At 47.3% G+C, this 20,262-nt stretch overlaps 1 protein-coding gene across 11 annotated transcripts in view; it reads left to right on the top strand.

Annotated features, from left to right (window-relative positions):
- Positions 1 to 18,977, top strand: part of KTN1 (kinectin 1) — a 105,803-nt gene extending 86,826 nt beyond the window's left edge. For 4 of the 11 annotated variants that reach the window (XM_077919214.1, XM_077919283.1, XM_077919167.1 and 1 more), the window contains 11 exons: positions 4,990 to 5,079; positions 6,058 to 6,138; positions 7,139 to 7,228; positions 7,308 to 7,400; positions 9,789 to 9,860; positions 10,496 to 10,579; positions 10,779 to 10,862; positions 12,717 to 12,800; positions 14,589 to 14,681; positions 17,379 to 17,496; positions 18,574 to 18,977. In XM_077919214.1, coding sequence (XP_077775340.1) covers positions 4,990 to 5,079; positions 6,058 to 6,138; positions 7,139 to 7,228; positions 7,308 to 7,400; positions 9,789 to 9,860; positions 10,496 to 10,579; positions 10,779 to 10,862; positions 12,717 to 12,800; positions 14,589 to 14,681; positions 17,379 to 17,496; positions 18,574 to 18,581 — 897 coding nt within the window. In that variant the 3' untranslated portion in view covers positions 18,582 to 18,977. Of the gene's footprint in view, positions 1 to 3,787; positions 3,863 to 4,989; positions 5,080 to 6,057; positions 6,139 to 7,138; positions 7,229 to 7,307; positions 7,401 to 9,788; positions 9,861 to 10,495; positions 10,580 to 10,778; positions 10,863 to 12,716; positions 12,801 to 14,588; positions 14,682 to 17,378; positions 17,497 to 18,424 lie in introns of all 11 variants that reach the window. The other 7 variants (XM_077919245.1, XM_077919318.1, XM_077919387.1 and 4 more) reach the window with 5 other exon arrangements.
- The last annotated feature ends 1,285 nt before the right edge of the window (positions 18,978 to 20,262 follow it).

Below are 20,262 nucleotides of genomic sequence, written 5' to 3'. Positions count from 1 at the left end.
TCTCTCTCATCCTGCACTTTCCACCTCTGCTTCTGCATGTCATCTTAAACCTTCTCTTTATGTTATGTCCCCCTCCCCTTTTGATTTGTGAGCATGCTGTCTGCTCTGGTTTTGCTTGGAACAGTTGCTAGAGCTACAGGGCTGTGTTCTCCCTCTCTCCGCCCTCCCCCTGGAGTTGGGAATCACACCTGCCAGCATCTTGTTGGCCACCCAAACATCCTCTCACTTTTGTGCCCATTGAAACCTGTCCATCATGTAAGGACTGTCACACTCGGTGCCGTTAATGTTGAAATTAAACACGCAGGCCATGATTCAAGCTGATTTAAAAAAAACAAACCTAAAAACTTTCCCCATTTATTTTGAAGAATGAAGCACAAGCTGCACACCCTCTCACTTCATTGGTCTCAGCAAAGCTGTGCATTTTGGAGTGTTTCCTTACGGGCCAGCGAGGGCTGCTTTTGCTTTTCATGCACACAGTCCTTGAAATGGCTAAGATTTGGAAGCGTTCAAGCCGGGCTGGGATTGCAACGAAATTGGGATACCTGCTGCCGCCACGGCATCTCCTAGTGAAGTGTCGTTGCCCCACTATAATTTTTGCAGACGAAAGGAAACAGCATAAACGAAGCGTATGGATAGGTTAAACAAAATTCTAAATCGCAAAATAGCCTCAAATGTGGACTATGGTGTGAAGTTTTGACTATGGTGTGAATTTAGATGTGGCAACCCGGATCTGGCAAGTTAAGGGGAAATTATAAATTTTAAAAAGTTAAGTGTTTGATATAAATGAACAAAATACACAAACTGGGGGAAATGCTTATCAGTGGTCTACAAGGAGTATATATTGACACACAGACAGCTAATCGTGTGCCAGTTTTGAGTTGTATCCAGTGAGGTTCTACTGCCACGACAGCACTTCTGTTTTCTCTCTTTTCCCTGTATACCCCCCAAAATCCACTCTAGAGGGTCCTTAACCTTCCAGAGCTACTTTTTTTTTGAGGGTTCACAGTGGTCTGGGGTAGACTAGAAAGAGAGAGGAAGTTCCTTTGCACCAGCAGAACTAGAGTGATGGGATACAACCCATTATATGGTGTTATATGAACAGATTATAAAGTCTGCTGGTATTATTATTCTGTTTCAGCTTGCGTATTTTCTTCATTTTAAGTGCTGTTTTGTATTTAGGACTCCCAGTTTAAATCTCGTCAGATTCAGGTTGCTGCATCTTAATTCTCACTATGGTTAAAACTTCACTCAGTCCCAATTTAAGGTGCATGTTGACTGGGGGGGGGGTTAAAACCTAAAATCTACCCTGTCAAATCTCCACAGGGTTCAGTAACTTACAAATACCTGATTTTTTAAATAATAAATCTGAGAAATGTGAAATCTTTTAAACTGCTTAAGAGAAACAGGTATGTAGTTTAAACTACACAAATAAAAATAGCCACCGTCTTCCTGCCCCTGTCATTTGCAGCCCTTTAGGCACATGAAATCTTTCCCGCCAGCCAAACTGACAATTCACTTCCCTGACAGAAGCGCTACTATTTAAGCTTATTTTAAAAATCATATTTTTTAAAAAAAAACTAACTGAAAAAACGTAATATAATCGTATCACCCACTTACTGAAATTACACAGAATTTGGATAGGATATGAAAGCCATTTAGCTGAAGAATAAGCTGCTTTGGGGCATGGGGCTGTAGAATCTCCCTCCTGGAAGTGTTTCAAGAAAGGGTTTTTCATTGGTGTTTGCTGCAATGCTCTACAGCAGTGCTCCCCAACCTTTTTATTGCCGCGGACCGGTAAATGTTTGATAATTTTTCCGTGGCCCGCTTGTTTTGAGCTGAGTCCCCCCCTCCGTGCACTTCCCTCACGGCAGCTTCTCTCAGTCCCCGCGTCTCCGACCTCGAGTCCTCAGTCCTCCCGTGGTGCCTCCTCCTCCTCGACCAATGGCGTGAGGTTTGCCTTTCGGCCAATCTGATTGGCCAGGAGGAGCATCAGTGTAACAATAGCGAATTTTCATTCGCTATTGTAACACAATGGGCGGGCTTGAGAGGGCGCAATGCTCTGCGCCTCGGCCGCCCGCCACAGTGAAATGATTTGAAGTTCCTCGGGCGGCCCGGTGCCGATTGATCCACGGACCGGCACCGGTCCACGGCCCGGGGGTTGGGGAACACTGCTCTACAGGGCCCGGAGTTTGAACTACGACAGCGGATTTGAACGATCTGCCTGCTCCATTGGAGTTCCTTCAGGCTTTGACTCAGCAACTTTTGTGTAGAACCCCAACTTCTCCTCCCCCAACAAACAAATTTAAATAAAAGAAAAGTGCAGTGGAGATGGTTTCAACCTCTGGCAAATCTTGGGGGAAATGAAGTTCATTGCTTATAGAACCTATATATTTAAACTCCTCTACCCTGGCCTCAAGGGATGCGGGTGGCACTGTGGTCTAAACCACAGAGCCCAGGACTTGCTGATCAGAAGGTTGGCAGTTCGAATCCCCATGACGGGATGAGCTCCCGTTGTTCGGTCCCAGCTGCTGCCCCCCCAGCAGTTTGAAAGCACGTCAAAGTGCAAGTAGATAAATAGATACCTCTCCAGTGGGAAGGTTTCCGTGCACTGCTCTGGTTTCACCAGAAGCGGCTTAGTCATGCTGGCCACATGACCCGGAAGCTGTCTGCAGACAAACGCCGGCTCCCTCGGCCTATAGAGCGAGATGAGCGCGCAACCCCAGTGTCATCTGTGACCGGACTTAACGGTCAGGGGCGCCTTTACCTTTACCCTGGCCTCAAAGACTGAGGATTTTTTTGCTGGCGGTCCCCCCCCCCCTTAAGTTTATCCACAGACCTATACCTCCACAACAGGTTGAATTCTTACTACTGAAACTAGGAGGGAAATAAAGCAAAGGGGGTTTCTGTCCTGTCTCTTGTGGCATATCGGAGTCTGCAGTCATGGGGAAGGGATGCATACAAGATTCCCTTGTTGCCTTGATCACTGGAGGCCGTGAGCGTTCACGTTTGCTGGATCGATGATGGTGAGAGGAAAACGCTGCCCAGCTCTATCAATTGGTTTCCGTTTTGCTCTGTATTCTGGGGAGAGAAAGGCATAGTGTGGGTGGAGATTGCCTCTTGAGGAATGTTCCGTAGCATTTTTGAAAGGGGCAAACCTTTCCAAAGTCCTTAAATCAGGGCTCGGAAACCTGTGGTCCTCCCAGACATTGCCAGGCTCTGAGCTCCCCTGCCCAGCTGGCATGGCAAAAGGTCAAGGGTTAAGAGGAGCTAGAGTCCAGCAACTTCTGAAGTGCAACAGGTTCCCAACACCTGGCTTAAAACTCCTGTATTTAAGAGGCTATGCCTTTCCTAAAGTCCCATCATTAGGAGAGACATCTCTGGTTTGCCAGCATTTCTTCCTGGTCTGATTCTTGGGGGGGGGGGGGGAAGTTTCATTGTGAGCAGCTAGATCAGCAAAGGGGAACTGGATCATCTCCAGGCGATGATGCACTACACTTGTGATTGGGTTTTGCACTATATTGTGCTCCCAGACATGCAGAAAGCACACTCAGCAGCCAGATGGGTGTCCTGGAATCTGCTGTAGGCTTTGAGAACCCTGGACTAAATAAGTCTCAAGAGCATGTCCTGAGATGGGCTTCATATACGGCAAATGGTGACGGGTCCGTTGCAACAAGAGATGCTTGAGTGAACTAGCTACCTGCCCCAACGCCCCTAGGCGTATGCTTAGTGCACTGTAAAAATACTTAGTTATAGAGATGCAGAATGGCTGCCTTGCATTCTCTCCCAGGATGCAAGAGCCAGAGGGAATAATGGGCAGTACATACATGCATATCCATCATTTGATGACTTGGGACACCTGAAGGTACCATCTCCCAACAGAGATCAGTACTTTTTCATAGTTCTTACCTGGAAGGAACTCTTTTAGTGGAGATAATTCACACGCTCAGCTGAGATTCAAGTTGATAGGAAATCGAGGGGAGTGCATGCATGTGTGAACTAGCCCTAACGCCTTCCATTTGACATGTAACTCTCCGCTTACAAAGTGAGCTTTCCAGACGGCAGTTTTAGTTGCTGCACAATGTTGAACCGAGTTTCCATCCCCTGTTGACAGAAAGGGGATAAAATGGGGATATGAGAAAAGCACACCCACAAGAAATCTCACTTTGATGCCCACTTCAGTACAGAACACTGTTTTCTTGTGATGGCTTAATGGCCAGGAAAATAAGATGCTTTGCATCTGATCCCATAATTACTTGGGCCTTTCAGAATTTGCAGTCCATATTATGTTCATGGCCTAATTCAAATGGAAATCAAGGATCAAGGCCAGAACTTCAGACTGTATTACTTTGAGTGTGTATTCACTGGAGATGGGGGAAGTACCATGTATTTAAAAGTTAAGGGCAACAAAGGATGAGCAATATAAGGGGGAGGGGGAAGGTGGTGACCCTCAGAAAATTTCTAGGAAAAAACCAGTTATAGTGGGGGGTGGGGGTGGTATACCACAGAATAACTTGACAGTCATCGCCCCTTGATAAAGATTTCATCAAAATGTGTTGGGCTTTGTAATAATATTTCTTCCTGGCGCCTCTTTGAGGAATGCTTCAAAAGTAAAGAGCAGGAACCTGTGATCTCTTCACCTCTTAAGTGTGTGGGTTGACATAGCTGCCAACCCCCCGTGCCCCTCACCCCGTTATGTACGCATTCTGCCTCCCCAGACCCCTTAAGCAAGGGAAAGAAATGAACAGACTCTGCGGAGGCTTCTTTTGAGAACTTGTTGAAAGTACAAAACGACACGAAGGCCGAGCCCTGAAGCGTTTTCTGCGGTGTGAATGCAAGGGTCGATGGGTGAAACTGTTTCTGGCCCCTCGGAAACAGTAGCTCTCAATTAGGCAAGGAACGTTTAGGCCGAGGAAGGAAATTTTTTATCTTGCCATCTGGTGGAAATTTTGCATTGACTTGGCCCTTCCTCCTTTCCCTCTGTCAATCCAGGAGAGGCAGCAGTATGTGGAGGTTGTTGAAGCGGAGACGAGAAGCACATTGCAGAAGCTGTTCCCCATAGTGTCTCTTCCTTCCACCTTGGTAAGATGTGCCACAGTTCTGTGCTCCTCCAGCTGCCAGCTGGCGACAGTGGAAGCAAAGCTGTTTGCTTTGTAGATGCTGCTGAAGAGTGGAGTGACTGGGCTTCCTGGCTCAGAGCTGCTGGTGTGCACCTCCAGAGGCTCCTGCTAATTGATCTGTTTTGCACTACAGTACTTGCTTTTTATTGTGCATTTAAAGGCTGCTTAGTTTTGTATCCCTGTTTTATGCGTAAGACTCCAAGCAAATTGGTGGTGTTTCCTTATCTCTTCCATGCAAGCGTAAGAGCTGAATCGGACATTGGTCGATGGTCTAACTTGGGCTGTAGTTCAGTGGTTGAGCAACTGAAGGTCTGGGTTCAATCCTTGGCATCTCCAGATGGAGCTGGTCTTGAAGAGCCACTGCCAATCAGTGTGGACAATACTGAGCTAGATGGACCTAGTGGTCTGACTCAGTATAAAGAAGCTTTCTGTGTTCTGCTCTCCCGGAAAGTCAGGCAGAGACTGAACATCTGAACAGTCTTCTTTGGCGATCACTCATAGCCAAGTAAGATTGTCTTCCATGAACAGAGTCTTAACAGTGAGTCTGTAAGTGACTGTGGAGGCCAGTTCTGGATCCACACCTCCTTCCACAGTGGGGACATAGGTTTCCAGGCAGAAGTTGATCAGGGTGAGGGCTTGCCAAGCGTGCCTTCCTCTTAGCACATATATATCCCTTTCGTCATGAGTTCGAGTGTCTTCAAAGCCCATGACACCTTTGGTAAAGGCTGTTCTCCAACTGGAGCTCTCGCAGGCCAGTGTTTCCCAGTTATCAGTGTTATCTGCCTCTTCCAGATACTGTGTCTGGATGGAGCATAGGGAGTGTGAGTAGAAACCAGCCTAGCTTACAGAGGTAAATTTTACACCCAGATGGAAGGGCAGCTCTAGCTAGCTGGTTTTTGTCATTCTCGGGACACCAAAAAGATTACCCTCTCTTGCACAGAGCCACAGCGACTGGATGCGTGGGTTTGAAAAGGCAGTGAGAGAACATACAAAAGATCCATCTCGACCAGAGGAAATTAAGGTTGGTATAAGTGGTGTGTGTTTTAAAAAGCCTTAAAGGAAGCTCTGCTCAGGTGAGCCAAAATTAATCTTAAATTTGCCTTATACAGTCGTATCTTGGATCCCGAGCGCCAAACACCCAGAAGTGAGTGTTCCTGTTTGTGAACGTTCTTTGGAACCCGAACATCCACCGTGGCTCCCGCAGGTTCCAATTGGCTGCAGGAGCTTCCTGCAGCCAGTCGGAAGCCGTGCCTTGGATTCCGAATATTTTGGAAGTCGAACAGACTTCCGGAACGGATTCCGTTCGACTTCCGAGGTACAACTGTAATGGGAAACTCCCTGGCTGATTTAACAATGGCTTCAGCTCTGGCTATGCTTCAGGAATTCTGGACAATGCATCTCTACAAAAGTGACCATTTAGTTACAAATAGAGAAACTGGTTCCCTCCTGAAGGTCTCCTCAAAATTAAAACCTACTTTGGAGTGTGATACTGTTGCTGTTTAAAAGCAGCTCAGTTGGTTAGAGCGCAGTGCTGATACCACCAAGGTTGCAGGTTCAATTCCCCATATGGGACAGCTGCATATTCAGGTTGGACTAGATGATCCTCGAGGTCCCTTCCAAGCTGATTGTATGATGAGGGTTTTGCACAACCAGCAGCTGCTGAATCTGGAGACCTCCTCAGACTCCTGCACCTTCAATCCTGGCTGCTGACTTGAAGGCATCACGAGAAGCAAGTGAAGCTCTTCTACATAGCAGAAAGGATATGGCTAATACAGGAGCAAGCACACAGACCTGTTCTTGCCTTTGCTGGAATAAGCCTGGAAATTGGAGGGAGGTTGACGGTGACTGAAGAGGGAAGGCGGGGAGGGGAAATGTTCCATTCATGAATTTTGTTAGGTTTAACTTAGCTTAGGATCCAAGCCATCAATCTCCCCTCACCCCAGGCCAATAAGAGCAAACTGGTTGCTCTTTCTTGCCAACCTGCAAGATATCTATATGAGATTTATTTTTTCCCTTCACAGGCCATGGAGCAGAAGTTGAAGGAGGCAGAGGAGATGCATGTCATGTTGCAGCAGGAGTGCGAGAAGTATAAAGTGGTCCTTGCAGAGACGGTAGGAGTGTGTCCTGTGAAATTTACACACACCACAATTTTCCTATGGGTGTTTGGTAACTGAAATTCTGTGTTGCTAGGAGGGAATCTTGCAAAGACTACAGAGGAGCGTGGAAGAGGAGGAGAGCAAATGGAAAATAAAAATCGAGGAATTGCAGAAGGAACTTCAACAGGTACTTTGGCGGAGATCCTGCCCCCAGAGCTTCACTCTTGAGTTTCTCCTCTCTGCCCCTCTAACCTCTGGGGGTGCTCCATTTCCAGCACCAAGGGGCAGATTTGGGGGGAACACTTATCTAAAACTCTGCTCAGATTTAGAAGATGGCTCCACTGGCTGCCCCACTTCATGTAATTTTATCTGTGTATAAAATGTCAAGCTTTTCAGTATAACGGTTCTTAAGGTGAGGAACAAAAGTAGAAATGCAGTTTAAAACATCAGTGCAACCCCCAATATGAAGAGGATGAGAATAGGTAGCAATGGCTCATTTGTCATCGACACGAAATAAGAGACTGTTGTGTCATCAGCCCAGTCCTGTGGAGTGCTCTCCTAACAGAGATTGAGCAGGCACCTTCTGTTTCAGCTTTTAAAAGCTTTCCGAAAATGTTTCTATGCCAAAAGGCATATGCCAGCAATTAGGAATACCTGTTTCCATAATGGTTATGGATAGCTGAGGGTCTCTGGTTTTCCTTTTTTACGTCTGTTTTTATTATATATAGATACCCTAACGGATCAGCAGCTTGAGGCAAGTTGACTGAGGATGCTCACAGCATGTCATTATTCTGGAATCAAAACAATGGCTTGTGGTTCTTTCCCCCAGTGGGGGCAGGGAAGGTGTTCCTTAGATCAGGTGTGGGGAAACTTTGGCCCTCCAGATGTTGCTGAACTGCAACTCCCGTTTTCCCTGGCCATGAGCCATGCTTGCCAGGGGTGATGGAATTGAAGTTCAGCAACATCTGGCAGCCCAAAGGTTCCCCACGCCTGCCTTAGATGCAGAGAACATGCTTTGGATGTGAACAGTTCAAGGTTTAGTCTCTGTCATCTCAGTTTCAAAGATCCTATGCTAGAGCCCGGGGACGCGGGTGGCGCTGTGGGTTAAACCACAGAGCCTAGGACTTGCTGATCAGAAGGTCAGCAGTTCGAATCCCCATGGCGGGGTGAGCTCCCGCTGCTCGGTCCCTGATCCTGCCAACTTAGCAGTTCGAAAGCACATCAAAGTGCAAGTAGATAAATAGGTGGGAAGGTAAACGGCATTTCTGTGCGCTGCCCTGGTTCGCCAGAAGTGGCTTAGTCATGCTGGCCACATGACCCGGAAGCTGTACGCCGGCTCCCTCGGCCAATAAAGCGAGATGAGTGCCGCAACCCCAGAGTCGGTCACGACTGGACCTAATGGTCAGGGGTCCTTTGCTGGAGCCCAAGTCTATCAGGACTGTGTGTGGGGCTTCTGTTCTCAGCTAGAGGAGACAGTTCCAGGCTGGAGGGGCTGAATGTTCTGATTTGAGGAGCCTCATATATTAAGTCTATGGCCTGCGTTAGTTAGTTGCAAGCAAGGATCAGTCATGTCTCCTGAAAACAGCATCCTGAAGTAATCAGCCTCTTGTACATGAGCTGGCAAATCTGCGATCGTGTATAAAAATAGCAGCACATTCTCAAAGTAATATCAGGGGGCTTAATCCTGTTTTTGAAAAGCAAAAAAGGAAAACGCACCACCAGTGTTGTACTTCTGTGGCTTTCCTTTGCTTTCATCAAAATAAATTAATCTCTCTAAGATGATTCGGATTATGCATCCGGCAAGTGCTTACTGAAGCAGACTTGATGCAAATGGGGAGAATGTCTGCGCAGCCCCACCCTCTGGCAGCAGGAGACCAGCAGCACTTCATTGTTAGCTGGGAAAGACCATCTGCCTCTGCGTCTCTACCTTCCGCGGAGTTAAATGATCTGGGTTTAGTAATCTCTAGTTCACGGATGGGAGCTGTCTTTGCCACCAAATGAAGGAGGCTTGTTAGCCCTCTCTGGTGTTCAGAGTGCTACGCATAACATTGGTAGCGACCTTTGTGGGTCACAAAGGCCAAAGAAATGAAAAACAATGGGCACTTCCTGTCAGTGCAAGGATTTCCCCTTGGGGCTTCCCTCCTCCTCCTTCCCCCATATGCTGCAAAGGGTTGGGGGAGTCCCTGGAACCTATTTAGGAAGAGGGGAAGAGTGCTACCGCACAAGTGAAAATCTCTGCACGGGCAAATCTTTGCAACAAATCTTTCAGCAAAAGATTGGGAGGCCATCTAATTATTCGCAATTTGCAGAGTGTAGATGGGAGAAACTTCTCCCTCTCCTGTAGCGTAGGAACTCTCTGTTGCTTGGCAGAATTGATTGGAAGGAGATTCAGAACAGGCAAAAGGAAGCTTTTCTCATAACAGTAATTGTGAACAGCCACAGCACCCTGAAGCCAGTTGGAGTCTAGCGAAATCAGCAGCCCTTGATCGTCCATTTCACAGTCTTGAAGAGTAAGACGTTTATGTCATTTTAATAACAATAATAATAATAGTGTTTATATTTTGTCTGATTGCAGATGCGCTCGTCGGTCGCTCCTTTGGAGCAGGCGGTAGAAAGATTAAAGGAAGAAGTCAAAGAAGTTGATTCTGTATGTTTCGTTTAACCTGTACATGAAGGGTTAATTCATCCCGAACCTTCTTGGGGTGTTTGTGTAAAACTGGCCCAGTTCAGACATAATGATCCCAGTTTGAGAAACTGGACTTGGAATGAGCAGTGTGCCCACATGGCTCTCCTTGCCCTGACCCCTCCCTCACCTCATGCACCTGTCTTTGGCATCTGGGGCGCTGTCACAACAGGGGACCCATAGGAGTGGTCAATGTATTTTTATTTAAAAGCTAATTTTTAAAATGACAAGTTTTGAGGGCGGGAAGCCAAATCTTTCCGTGCTGGCCATGGACTAGTCACCCCATTAAATTAAATTGCAGCTGTTTAAACGTAGCCGTTATGATATAAAGGCTAGTTGCTAAACACCTAGTTTTAAGTTGCCATGGCTGGGTTTTTCAATTCATGCCCACTGAAGCACCAAGGACACTACTGAAAAATAGGTCAGATCAGGGTATGAAATCTGACTAGCATTTCAGGAATTGGGGAAGCTGGTGATTAATGTAGTTTATGGTTAGCGCTGGAAGAATGACTTTCAGCTTGGTGGTAACAAATGAAAACATCTGGAAGCAGAGCGGACACCTTCGTAGCTTCCTGACTTCTTTGCCCCCTTTTTTGCAGCTTAAAAAGGAACGAGAACATCTGGAACAAGAACTGGAGAAGGCAGAAATAGAGCGATCAACGTATGTTTCAGAAGTCCGGGAGGTAAGCTGCCTGTCCAAATGCAGCAGTTATTTTTGCTCTCTGTTGCACTCAACGCATGGCTCTGGTTGGCCCAAGGACGAAATACTTGCTCCCCTCAGGGGCGTTTGCTCTTTGTGACTTCTAACCACGGAGCCAGAACAGGGGGGAAGGGGGTGGCAGAAGGAGATGCGTCTTAAAGCCTCTGAAAACTTCATTTCAGCTCAAAGATCTGTTGACTGAATTGCAGAAAAAACTTGATGACTCATATTCTGAAGCAGTCAGGCAGAATGAAGAGTTAAATTTGGTAAGAGGCCTGCCCTCCTCCCTCCGCTGAATACAAACTTACTCCAAAGCGGAGGGAACCTTTTCTGAATCCCGTCTTGTCTGCTAACCCCTCCAGCTCAGACTTTGTCTGCTTCAACCACTTTTACAGCCCTTTCCCTGCCTCTTAATAACAACATTAAGTGTGTTTGCTGCTCCCTCCGGCCCTTTTTGCTTAAAGCCTTAACGTTTGGGATGGTTTGTGAATTCAGAAGCCTGCTTTCTCGGAACGCAGAGGGTCTTGGCTACAGGTGTGGAAAGTGCTGCTTTGCCTCAATTCGGTGCTAGGTGGAGTTGTGAGACCAGAACGGGAGTGTTTGCTTTTAGGCTGCACCTTTTCCCTTGAAGGGAAGCAGGTGGCGCTGTGGGTTAAACCACGGAGCCTAGGACTTGCCGATCGGAAGGTTTGCGGTTCGAATCCCCGCGACGGGGTGAGCTCCCGTTGTTCGGTCCCAGCTCCTGTCAACCTAGCAGTTCGAAAGCACCTCAAGGTGCAAGTAGATAAATAGAGATAAACTTCTCTGGCGGGGAAGGTAAACGGCGTTTCCGTGTGCTTCTCTTGTTCGCCAGAAGCGGCTTAGTCACGCTGGCCATGTGACCCAGAAGCTGTCTGCGGACAAGCGTCGGCTCCTGGCCTATAGAGCGAGATGAGCACGCAACCCCAGAGTCGGTCACGACTGGACCTGATGGTCAGGGGTCCCTTTACCTTTCCCTTTCCCTTGAAGGAAGTCCCAGTTTCTGGAAGGTGAAACTGGACAGTTTTTGTATTTGCATACAAAGAGATTATAGCAGGCAAAGGGCACAGAATGTGGCATAATGCAGCCTACTGGCTTGAGGAAGGAATAGTCCTTCTGCCCTTCAAGTGCAATGTACGTTCTTAAAGGCAGGAGAGGGAAGCACTAGGTGCCCCTGACAGAGACTGATTCAGTCCCATACTGGTCATATGAGCCACTGCCTGTTGGGCATAGAAAAGAAACCAGACCAGCCTTGCTTTGCTGAAGCTTCTGGCATTATGGAATTGATTCATATAACAAACTCTCAAGCTGAACTGCCTCCAGCTGGGTCGCTGTGAGTTTTCCAGAACCCAGAATGAAAGTTTGAGCATCACCGAGGGTCACGTTGAATACGAAAATGTCATTACAAACAGTGACTTCCCCCCATCCTGTCATTTTTGGGTGAAGGTGGTTTCACCTTTATGTCTCCCCACAAGGAAAAACCTGTATTAGGTCTCATATTTGAAAAACTCTGAAAATTACCAGGTATTATTACAAACTTTTTGGGGTACTGCTTTTTTGGTGAGAACAAGTTATTTTGGATGCACGTGAATAAAATTATGAAGATATCAGATGTTCTGGCTAGCTCAGAAGGTTAGCCTGTGAGTTCCCTGGAGGAAAATGGGAGAGAGGCTGTGTGTCAATGGCTTTAGTCAACTTGCTGTTCCTCAGTTCTTTGGTGGCTTCCAGATGTTTTGGTTTAAGGCTTCCTTAAACAAAATACTGATGATGATTGGAACTGATCTGTGGAGCAGATGCTCACTTGTGAAAAGCTTCGTGCAAATGCCCTGATAAGGCTGGTGAGGCTTGGAGAACATATCCATTTAGAATTTTCTCACTGATTCTAACCTCTATAGTTACCTGTAGCTTTCTGTAGTTGTTCTTTTTCATCTGTCTTGCAGATGGACTCACTTTGCTGCCCAACTCTCCTTGTAGTACATGTTTGATGACTAATCTTCACTCTTCCTTCTCATGTGTGTGTGCTTATACTTGTAGCCACCTCTTACTCCCTTGTTCTCACCCAAGAGGGATGTGCTCAACTGGCTTTGTCTTATCTGTTGCAGCTGAAAACCCAGTTGAATGAGACTTTATCCAAACTCAAAATTGATCAAAGCGAGAGGCAGAAACTAGCAATTGACTTGCCTAAGGTAAGGAATTGGTCTAAGTGGTCTAGGGGGAATCAAAGATACAGTTCTTTGTTGCTTGAGGCCCAACTGCAGCCTGTGTCACACAGTGTTTTCCTCTAGCTTAAGTTACTGTGCCAGTTATGGCTCCCTCCCAGACAGAGAAGTTCCGGTCACAGTTATCTATCCTTTGCCAGCCTCTAGGCTACGCTGTTGCTGTGTGTTTCCTGTGGGGCTTCCTTTTTAAGGCTATTCAGAAAAACCTTTCCAAAATGCTGCTTCGAGGTTGTGAACAAGGGATGGGCTGTTGGGAACACAGCTCACCTGTTCTCCAGCAGCTTCCCTAGCCCCAGGTCTGTTTCTCCGAGAAAAATTAGCTCGGTTGGTTAGAGCATGGTGCTGATAATGCCAAGCTTGCAGGTTCGATCCTCGTATGGACAGCTGCATATTCCTGCATTTCAGGGGGTTGGACTAGATGATCCTCGGGGTCCCTTTATGATTCCATTCTAATTAAAAGCCATTGTGCTTATTTTTAAAGCCCTGTTTTGTCCCCTTCTGCCATGTCAAGCTTTCTGTGCATTAGGATGCTGTCTTGAAATGCTTATCTGGTGTGCGTCTCCCTTTCAGAAATTAGGCAGGATGTGAGTGTAAGACTGTGTTGTGGAGCCACCGCCTCCATCTTTCCAGCACCAGGCAAAGACTTTTTAATCTCTGGCTATTTATGGCTTTATCTGGCTGCTGTGATCTTAGGCTGCTTGTGATGCCATTTTGCTTACTTCTTTGGCTGCCTCGAGAGCATTTGTGAAGAAGGGTGAAAGCATCGCCTAGAGCACATCACTTTCAGATGCCCAGATGGACACTTGTATTTGTGCAGCTCATGAGATTGTGTCTCACAGAAAGTGCTTGCCCAGGGATGCTCAAGAGGGAGCCATAGCCACTCCTGGATTCCTGATTTAAGTGAGCCCACGTGACGCCTGTGTCTGGAAGCACAGCTGTTGCATCCATGCTTCGTATTTTCAAATACTGCATTACAAGGCCCCACCCCACAAAAACAGTCATCAGCATTCTGGTTTTTTTATCCTGACCTGTAAATTCTCTGTTTCCTAACCTTAGTAGCTCACAGTGATATCTGGTGTTTTACTATTTCAACAGGGACGTGGGTGGTGCTGTGGTCTAAACCACAGAGCCTAGGGCTTGCCGATCAAAAGGTCGGCGGTTCGAATCCCTGCGACAGGGTGAGCTCCCGTTGCTCGGTCCCTGCTCCTGCCAACCTAGCAGTTCGAAAGCACATCAAAGTGCAAGTAGATAAATAGGTACCACTCTGGTGGGAAGGTAAACGACGTTTCCGTGTGCTGCTCTGGTTCGCCAGAAGCGGCTTAGTCACATGATCCGGAAGCTGTCTGCAGACAAACGTTGGCTCCCTCGGCCAATAAAGCGAGATGAGCACCGCAACTCCAGAGTCGGTCACGACTGGACCTAATGGTCAGGGGTCCCTTTACCTTTTACTATTTCATCAAGCCTTCCACATGGAGGTTTTAATCGCAGTTGGTGTCCGTGTTGAATTGAGTTGATTTTATGTATGTGCTGTTCTTGTCTACACCCACGCGCACGCACGCACACACACACACACACACACACACACACAGAGTGTTTATACATGCAATTGTTTTTCCTGCTTTTATATGTGTATCTGTTTTTTAGATGTTTTCATTATATTGTTAATCACTTTGGGGCGCCTAACAACAGGAAGCAATTCCTAAACAAAACGCACAATAATACTCAAAGTATTTCCTCTGCTGCTTCTCCCTTAAGGCCCAGGAATCGCTCGTTACTCTAGAAAGGGAAATAGGAAAAGCCGCAGGGGACACCAATGTGATTGAGAACAGTGACGTCTCCTCACAGACGGTGAGTGTTACCTTGGGCACATAAAACGCCATATGATGTGCAGGCATTACCAGAATCCTTCAGCAGCAGCTTCGCTGGTGTGTGTGTATATGTGTGTGTGTGTGTGTGTGGCCAAATGGCTGTATTTGGCTACCAGCCGGAATGAATTGTTGCTTAATCCGGCTCTGCACAGTCCTGCCTGCACGGCACTTTTGCAGAGATCCTGGAAGATGCAATATTCGTTAAGTGGGTAAGCAAAAGGGCAGAGCCAATTAGCCATGGGCTCAGAGCGCCTCTTCGCACTCCTCTCGGCCTAGACATTGCCCACGTTTTCAGCGTCACTTTACGACTGAGTGGCCCAGCACAGTAGAAGAGTTTGGATTTGATATCCCGCTTTATTACTACCCTAAGGAGTCTCAAAGCGGCTAACATTCTCCTTTCCCTTCCTCCCCCACAACAAACACTCTGTGAGGTGAGTGGGGCTGAGAGACTTCAGAGAAGTGTGAGTGGCCCAAGGTCACCCAGCAGCTGCAGGTGGAGGAGCAGGGAAGCGAACCCGGTTCACCAGATTACGAGTCTACCGCTCTTAACCACTACACCACTGCGGCTCCCAGTGTGTTTGTGTCAGGCTGTTGAGGCCCGTGGTGGTTGGAGGGCCACTTTTAGGGATCTGAAGATGTCACACAGCACTGTTGTGTCCCCCAGCCCCAACTCCCTTGTATTTGTGTGTGTGTGGTTTGCAACTCTGGATGAATGGAACGAAGGCGAAGCGCTGCTCTGTCCCACCAGCAGGTGGCAGGGCGGCTGCGTATTGGCAGGCCCAACTCATTTCCAACCAAAGGCAGAAATGACATTCTTATTAAAAAGCTGACGGATCTGAACCTTTCTTCTACCATCTGTGACTGGATTAAAGACTTTTTGAGGGATCGGACACAAACAGTGAGGATTGGGACTGGTATATCTACCTCCCTGAAGCTTAGCACCAGCACCCCACAGGGATGTGTGCTAAGTCCCTACCTGTACTCGTTGCACACATGTGACTGCAAATCATCTGATCCATCCACAGTAATTATTAAGGTTGCAGATGATTCTACCATAATGAGCCTAATTGCAGGCAGAGATGAAATAGCATACAGGGGGGAGGTTTGAAAAGTATCTACATGATGCTTAGAGAATAACTTGCACCTAAATATTAGTAAGACAAAGGAGATGGTGTTGGACTTCCAGAGGAACCTGCCCTGTTGTATATTGGGGGGGGGGGCTGTGTGGAGAGTGTCTCCTCCTTTAAATTCCTGGGAGTTTACCTTAGTGAGGACCTCACTTGGAAAATCAACATAACTCGGGTGGTCAGAAAGGCCCAACAGAGACTCCCATTTCCTCAGGGTCTTGCGAAAGAATAATATTAAACAGCAACTGATGAACTCCTTTTACCAGTCCACAATAGAAAGTGTCCTTTCATATTGTATCACAGTATGCTATGCTGGCCTGACAGCCACAGACAGAAAGTCTCTACTGAGGGTGGTGAATACAGCACATGATATCATGGGCTGTCCCTTGAGTCCGCTAGATGACATCGCAAGGGATCGTTGCGTTAGGAGAGCGAGAAAAATTCTCAGGGATGACTCGCACCCCAGCCATCACCTCTTTAATCTTCTACCCTCGGGCAGGAGATACAGTAGTATAATCAGCCGTACCAACAGGCTAAAAAATAGCTTCTATCCGTGGGTTGTTAGGCTGTTGAACGAAAAATAACCTAGCGAAATTGACTTGTGAGGTTGTGTGTTGTTTGATAAGAGATTGAGTGTTTGTGGGGGGGGGGAGCCGGTGTGGTGTTGTGGTTTGGAGCGGTAGACTCGTAATCTGGTGAACCGGGTTCGCGTCTCCGCTCCTCCACATGCAGCTGCTGGGTGACCTTGGGCTAGTCACACTTCTCTGAAGTCTCTCGGCCTCACTCACCTCACAGAGTGTTGTGGGGGAGGAAGGGAAAAGGAGAATGTTAGCCGCTTTGAGACTCCTGAAGGGGAGTGAAAGGCGGGATATCAAATCCAAATTCCTCCTCTTCTTCTTCTTCTTAATTTCATTGTACACAGGTTGTATAATGACAATAAAGGTATTATTATTATTATTATTATTATTATTATTATTATTATTATTATTATTATTATTGAACCTAACATGAAGGGACCCTAGGGGCCTTTTGTCCTGGGGCTTCTGCATCAAGGCCTACTTCTTGCCGCGCCTGGGCTGTTCCACTTCGGATTGCAGGGGTGGGGGTGGTTATAGGAGCAAATGACCCTCCATTAAAAATAAACCAATCCACGCACACAGAATAGCATGCCAGGGGAGAGCAGTTCTACCCCATCCTTCTCCCCTGGCGTGCTAGTTCTTGGTGCAGAGGGATTTTTTATTTTCATTTTATTTTTTGTGCAGTGGACCTGAGAGCGTCTTTGCCCTGCTGTGTCCTGGGGATCACTTGGGGAACAGAAGGGAGACCAGCAGCCTGACTTGCTCTTCGTTCTGTTCCAGAGGAGGGGCTTCACCCTTTCGTTCGAGATGTCTAAGTGGTGCAGCCTTGGGCATGGCAAGCCCCTTCGGCCTCTGGCTGATTGCCTACCCTGCACTCTAAAATTCAGTGTTAAATCCCCCCACCTGCCCACTGTTCCTTCCGCCGCGACTCCTCTTTGCTAACTGCTTTCTCTCCCCTCCTTTCCCCTCTAGGCAGGGCCCGATAAAAGCCTCAACGTAGCCATGAGCCAGGACGTTGCCCATCTCAAGAAACTGCTTGCGTCAGTCAGCCAACTGCTTGCGAAAGGAAAAGAACACTACCAGCTACTAGGTAGGAGAGTTCCAGGGAGGGGCACCAGCTGCATTTCCTGGGGGTGGGCAAAAAGCAGGGCTGGCCCACCCATGAGGCGGAGTGAAGCAGCTGCCTCGGGCGGTGGAATACAACAGGGTGGTACCGCTGCAGGTACCCCGCCTGAGACTGTTGCTACTGAGGTTTTGTGGCGGTGGTAGCTTCCAGCGAGATTTTGTGAGATTTCATGGAACTCTTGCGAGATATACCGTATTTTTCGCGCCATAAGACGCACCTGACCATAAGACGCACCTAGTTTTTAGAGGGGGAATGCAAGTAGAAAAAAATATTTTTAAAGGTAGCACTGAGCAGAGGCTGTATGCATCCCAAATAAATTCAACCGAAGAGGTAGGGCCCACAAAATTAAATAGCTCTGCTGCAATAAGGAGGCGTTCCTTTAGAATATGGTGTTGCCTCTGTTGGCTTTTCAGTGCCTACTAAAGACCTTCCTCTTCCAAGAAGCCTTTTTAAGTAGAGACCTTTTCAAGGTCCCCATCTGCATTGCAGATTTTTTTTGTTTGTTTTGTTTGTTTTTTAGGTGCTTTATGGTTTGTGTGTTTGCTGCCCTGGGTTCCTTTGGGCGAAAGGGTGGGAATATAAATTTAATAAATAAATGAAATAAGATGGCGAAAGCTGTACAGTGAAGATGTTGGGTGCCCCTCTTTGGGGAAGGAGTTCCACTGTTTATGAACTGGCGCAGTGAAAGCCTGGGCTGCCATTTCCCGCTTGATTTTTCTTCTATCTGGAGGAATTACATGTAACCCTACTTTACCCTAAAGTTTTAGGACTCCTTTTTCAGTGTATAAAAACAATTTTTTAAAAAAGTATTTTGTAATAGCTACTTTCTCATGCACCCCCCAGGTTTACCTTACCTTACCTTTCTTTTCTTTTGTTGTTTCTTCTTTTGCAGAATGAAATCATGGGGAGACCGTTAATTTGGGGGTAGCAGAAGGCACTGTATTTTATATTTTGCCAAATTAAAGCCTTATTTATGTGTTCACAACCCTTTCTACTTCGTCAAACACTGAACAGAGTTTTGTCTTTTCTACTCCTTGTTAGACTACTGATTTAAACAAGATGATGAAGAAGAAGACTCTGCAGACACCTCCAGAGTTTAGTTTTATAATAAATAAATAAATAAACAAAACAGTTTGGATAAATTAGAGCTTTACATTCCTGGAGCCTACAGTGAACGTATAACCTCTTGTCTTTACTATGCTCAGTAAAACTTGTTCAGACACACCCACCTGACGTGGTAACAGCAGCAGTAAACAGTAACGTTTTAATACTGACAGTCTACACTGTTTTACTTAGATACATTTTGGGGAGTAGCGGCCTCTGACTTCCACCTTCAATTAAACACTCCTCCCCTCCCCTTCTCTCCCCTGCCCCCTTTTTTTGGTTGCTAATGTAATCAGTTTTTGTAATGGTGTCGGCGAATAAAGGGATGCTTATTACTCAGACTGTAGCGTTGCGTGTTTGATTTGTGACTCGAGTGAGCCAGCAATAAATCACACTGCCCAAGTTGGAGTTAACCCTGTATTGGCAAAAACACGATCTGTACTGGAGTGTCAGGCCTAATGAGCACAACAACTCATTTCCGGCAGATCTTGCCCCCATGAAGCAGTTGCTGAGACTGAAGGTCCGCACCTCCCCACAGCTGCCTAAGTCCCCTCCTCCCCAGGGTTTCCCCAAGCAATATGAGACTTCACCTCTGCCCTGTTCACTCTTCTGGTTCTGGGAAACCAGGGGGAGGGGAGCTTGTCGCAGCAGGAGGGGAAGCATAGCTGTCAACTTACAGATTTGAAAATAAGGGACCAGCAGCCTCGAAAATAAGGGATCAGCAGCCAAAATAAGAGATTTTAGTCAACCAGCAGCCAAACGAAGCCTCAAGCGGTGGTTCCCATAGCGCAGCAACCCGGCAAAGGGGATGCAGCAAGGAAAACCACCGTCACCTCTCCGTTGGGAAGCGCTGAGCAAAGGAGAGTCCCCAGGCAACGCGGCTGATTTGATCGGCACAAGGCATGCAAACTCCACCCCCCAGTCGTTCTTAGATTCCTTGTTGGGTGAGCAACGCAGCCAAGCAACACAGTTGGAGCCTCCCTCCCCCCTGGCCGGCAGGGAGGGAGGGAGATGAGCTGCTTCCTTTGAAACCCGGGAAATTTAAGGGACATCATCAATAAGGGACAGCAGCGGGACATGTCGCTGGGATAAGGGACTGTCCCGGCAAATAAGGGACATTTGACAGCTATGAGGGGGAGACACCTGGGCTTCTTCCCCAGTTGGACTCATCTCTGCCACTTTGTCAGCTTCGCCTTTGAGCCGGTGGCACCAACGACTGGGCTCAACCTCTTCAGCCCCGACTGGGCCAGGCGAGCTGGGAGAGCACTTCCAGAGACCTTCCACTGCAGGGAAGCAGGTCTAAGTGCAATGGACTCACGACTTTGAGCTGTGAGCACCAAACTCAGTGCCAAAGTCAGCAGAGCACAGCGGAGTATGAACTACACGAACGACAGCTCTGAAGCATAACTTTTTAATTTTTTTACAACTACAGTGTTACCTCGGGTTAAGTACTTAATTCGTTCCGGAGGTCCGTTCTTAACCTGAAACTGTTCTTAACCTGAAGCACCATTTAGCTAATGGGGCCTCCTGCTGCTGCCGTGCCGCCGGAGCCCAATTTCTGTTCATATCCTGAAGCAAAGTTCTTAACCTGAAGCACTATTTCTGGGTTAGCGGAGTGTGTAACCT

The sequence above is a fragment of the Podarcis muralis genome, chromosome 1, assembly GCF_964188315.1.
Source record: "Podarcis muralis chromosome 1, rPodMur119.hap1.1, whole genome shotgun sequence".
Classification (NCBI taxonomy): domain Eukaryota; kingdom Metazoa; phylum Chordata; class Lepidosauria; order Squamata; family Lacertidae; genus Podarcis; species Podarcis muralis.
The sequence above is the reverse complement of the archived record's forward strand: the minus strand, read 5'-3'. Positions and strand labels throughout refer to the sequence as shown.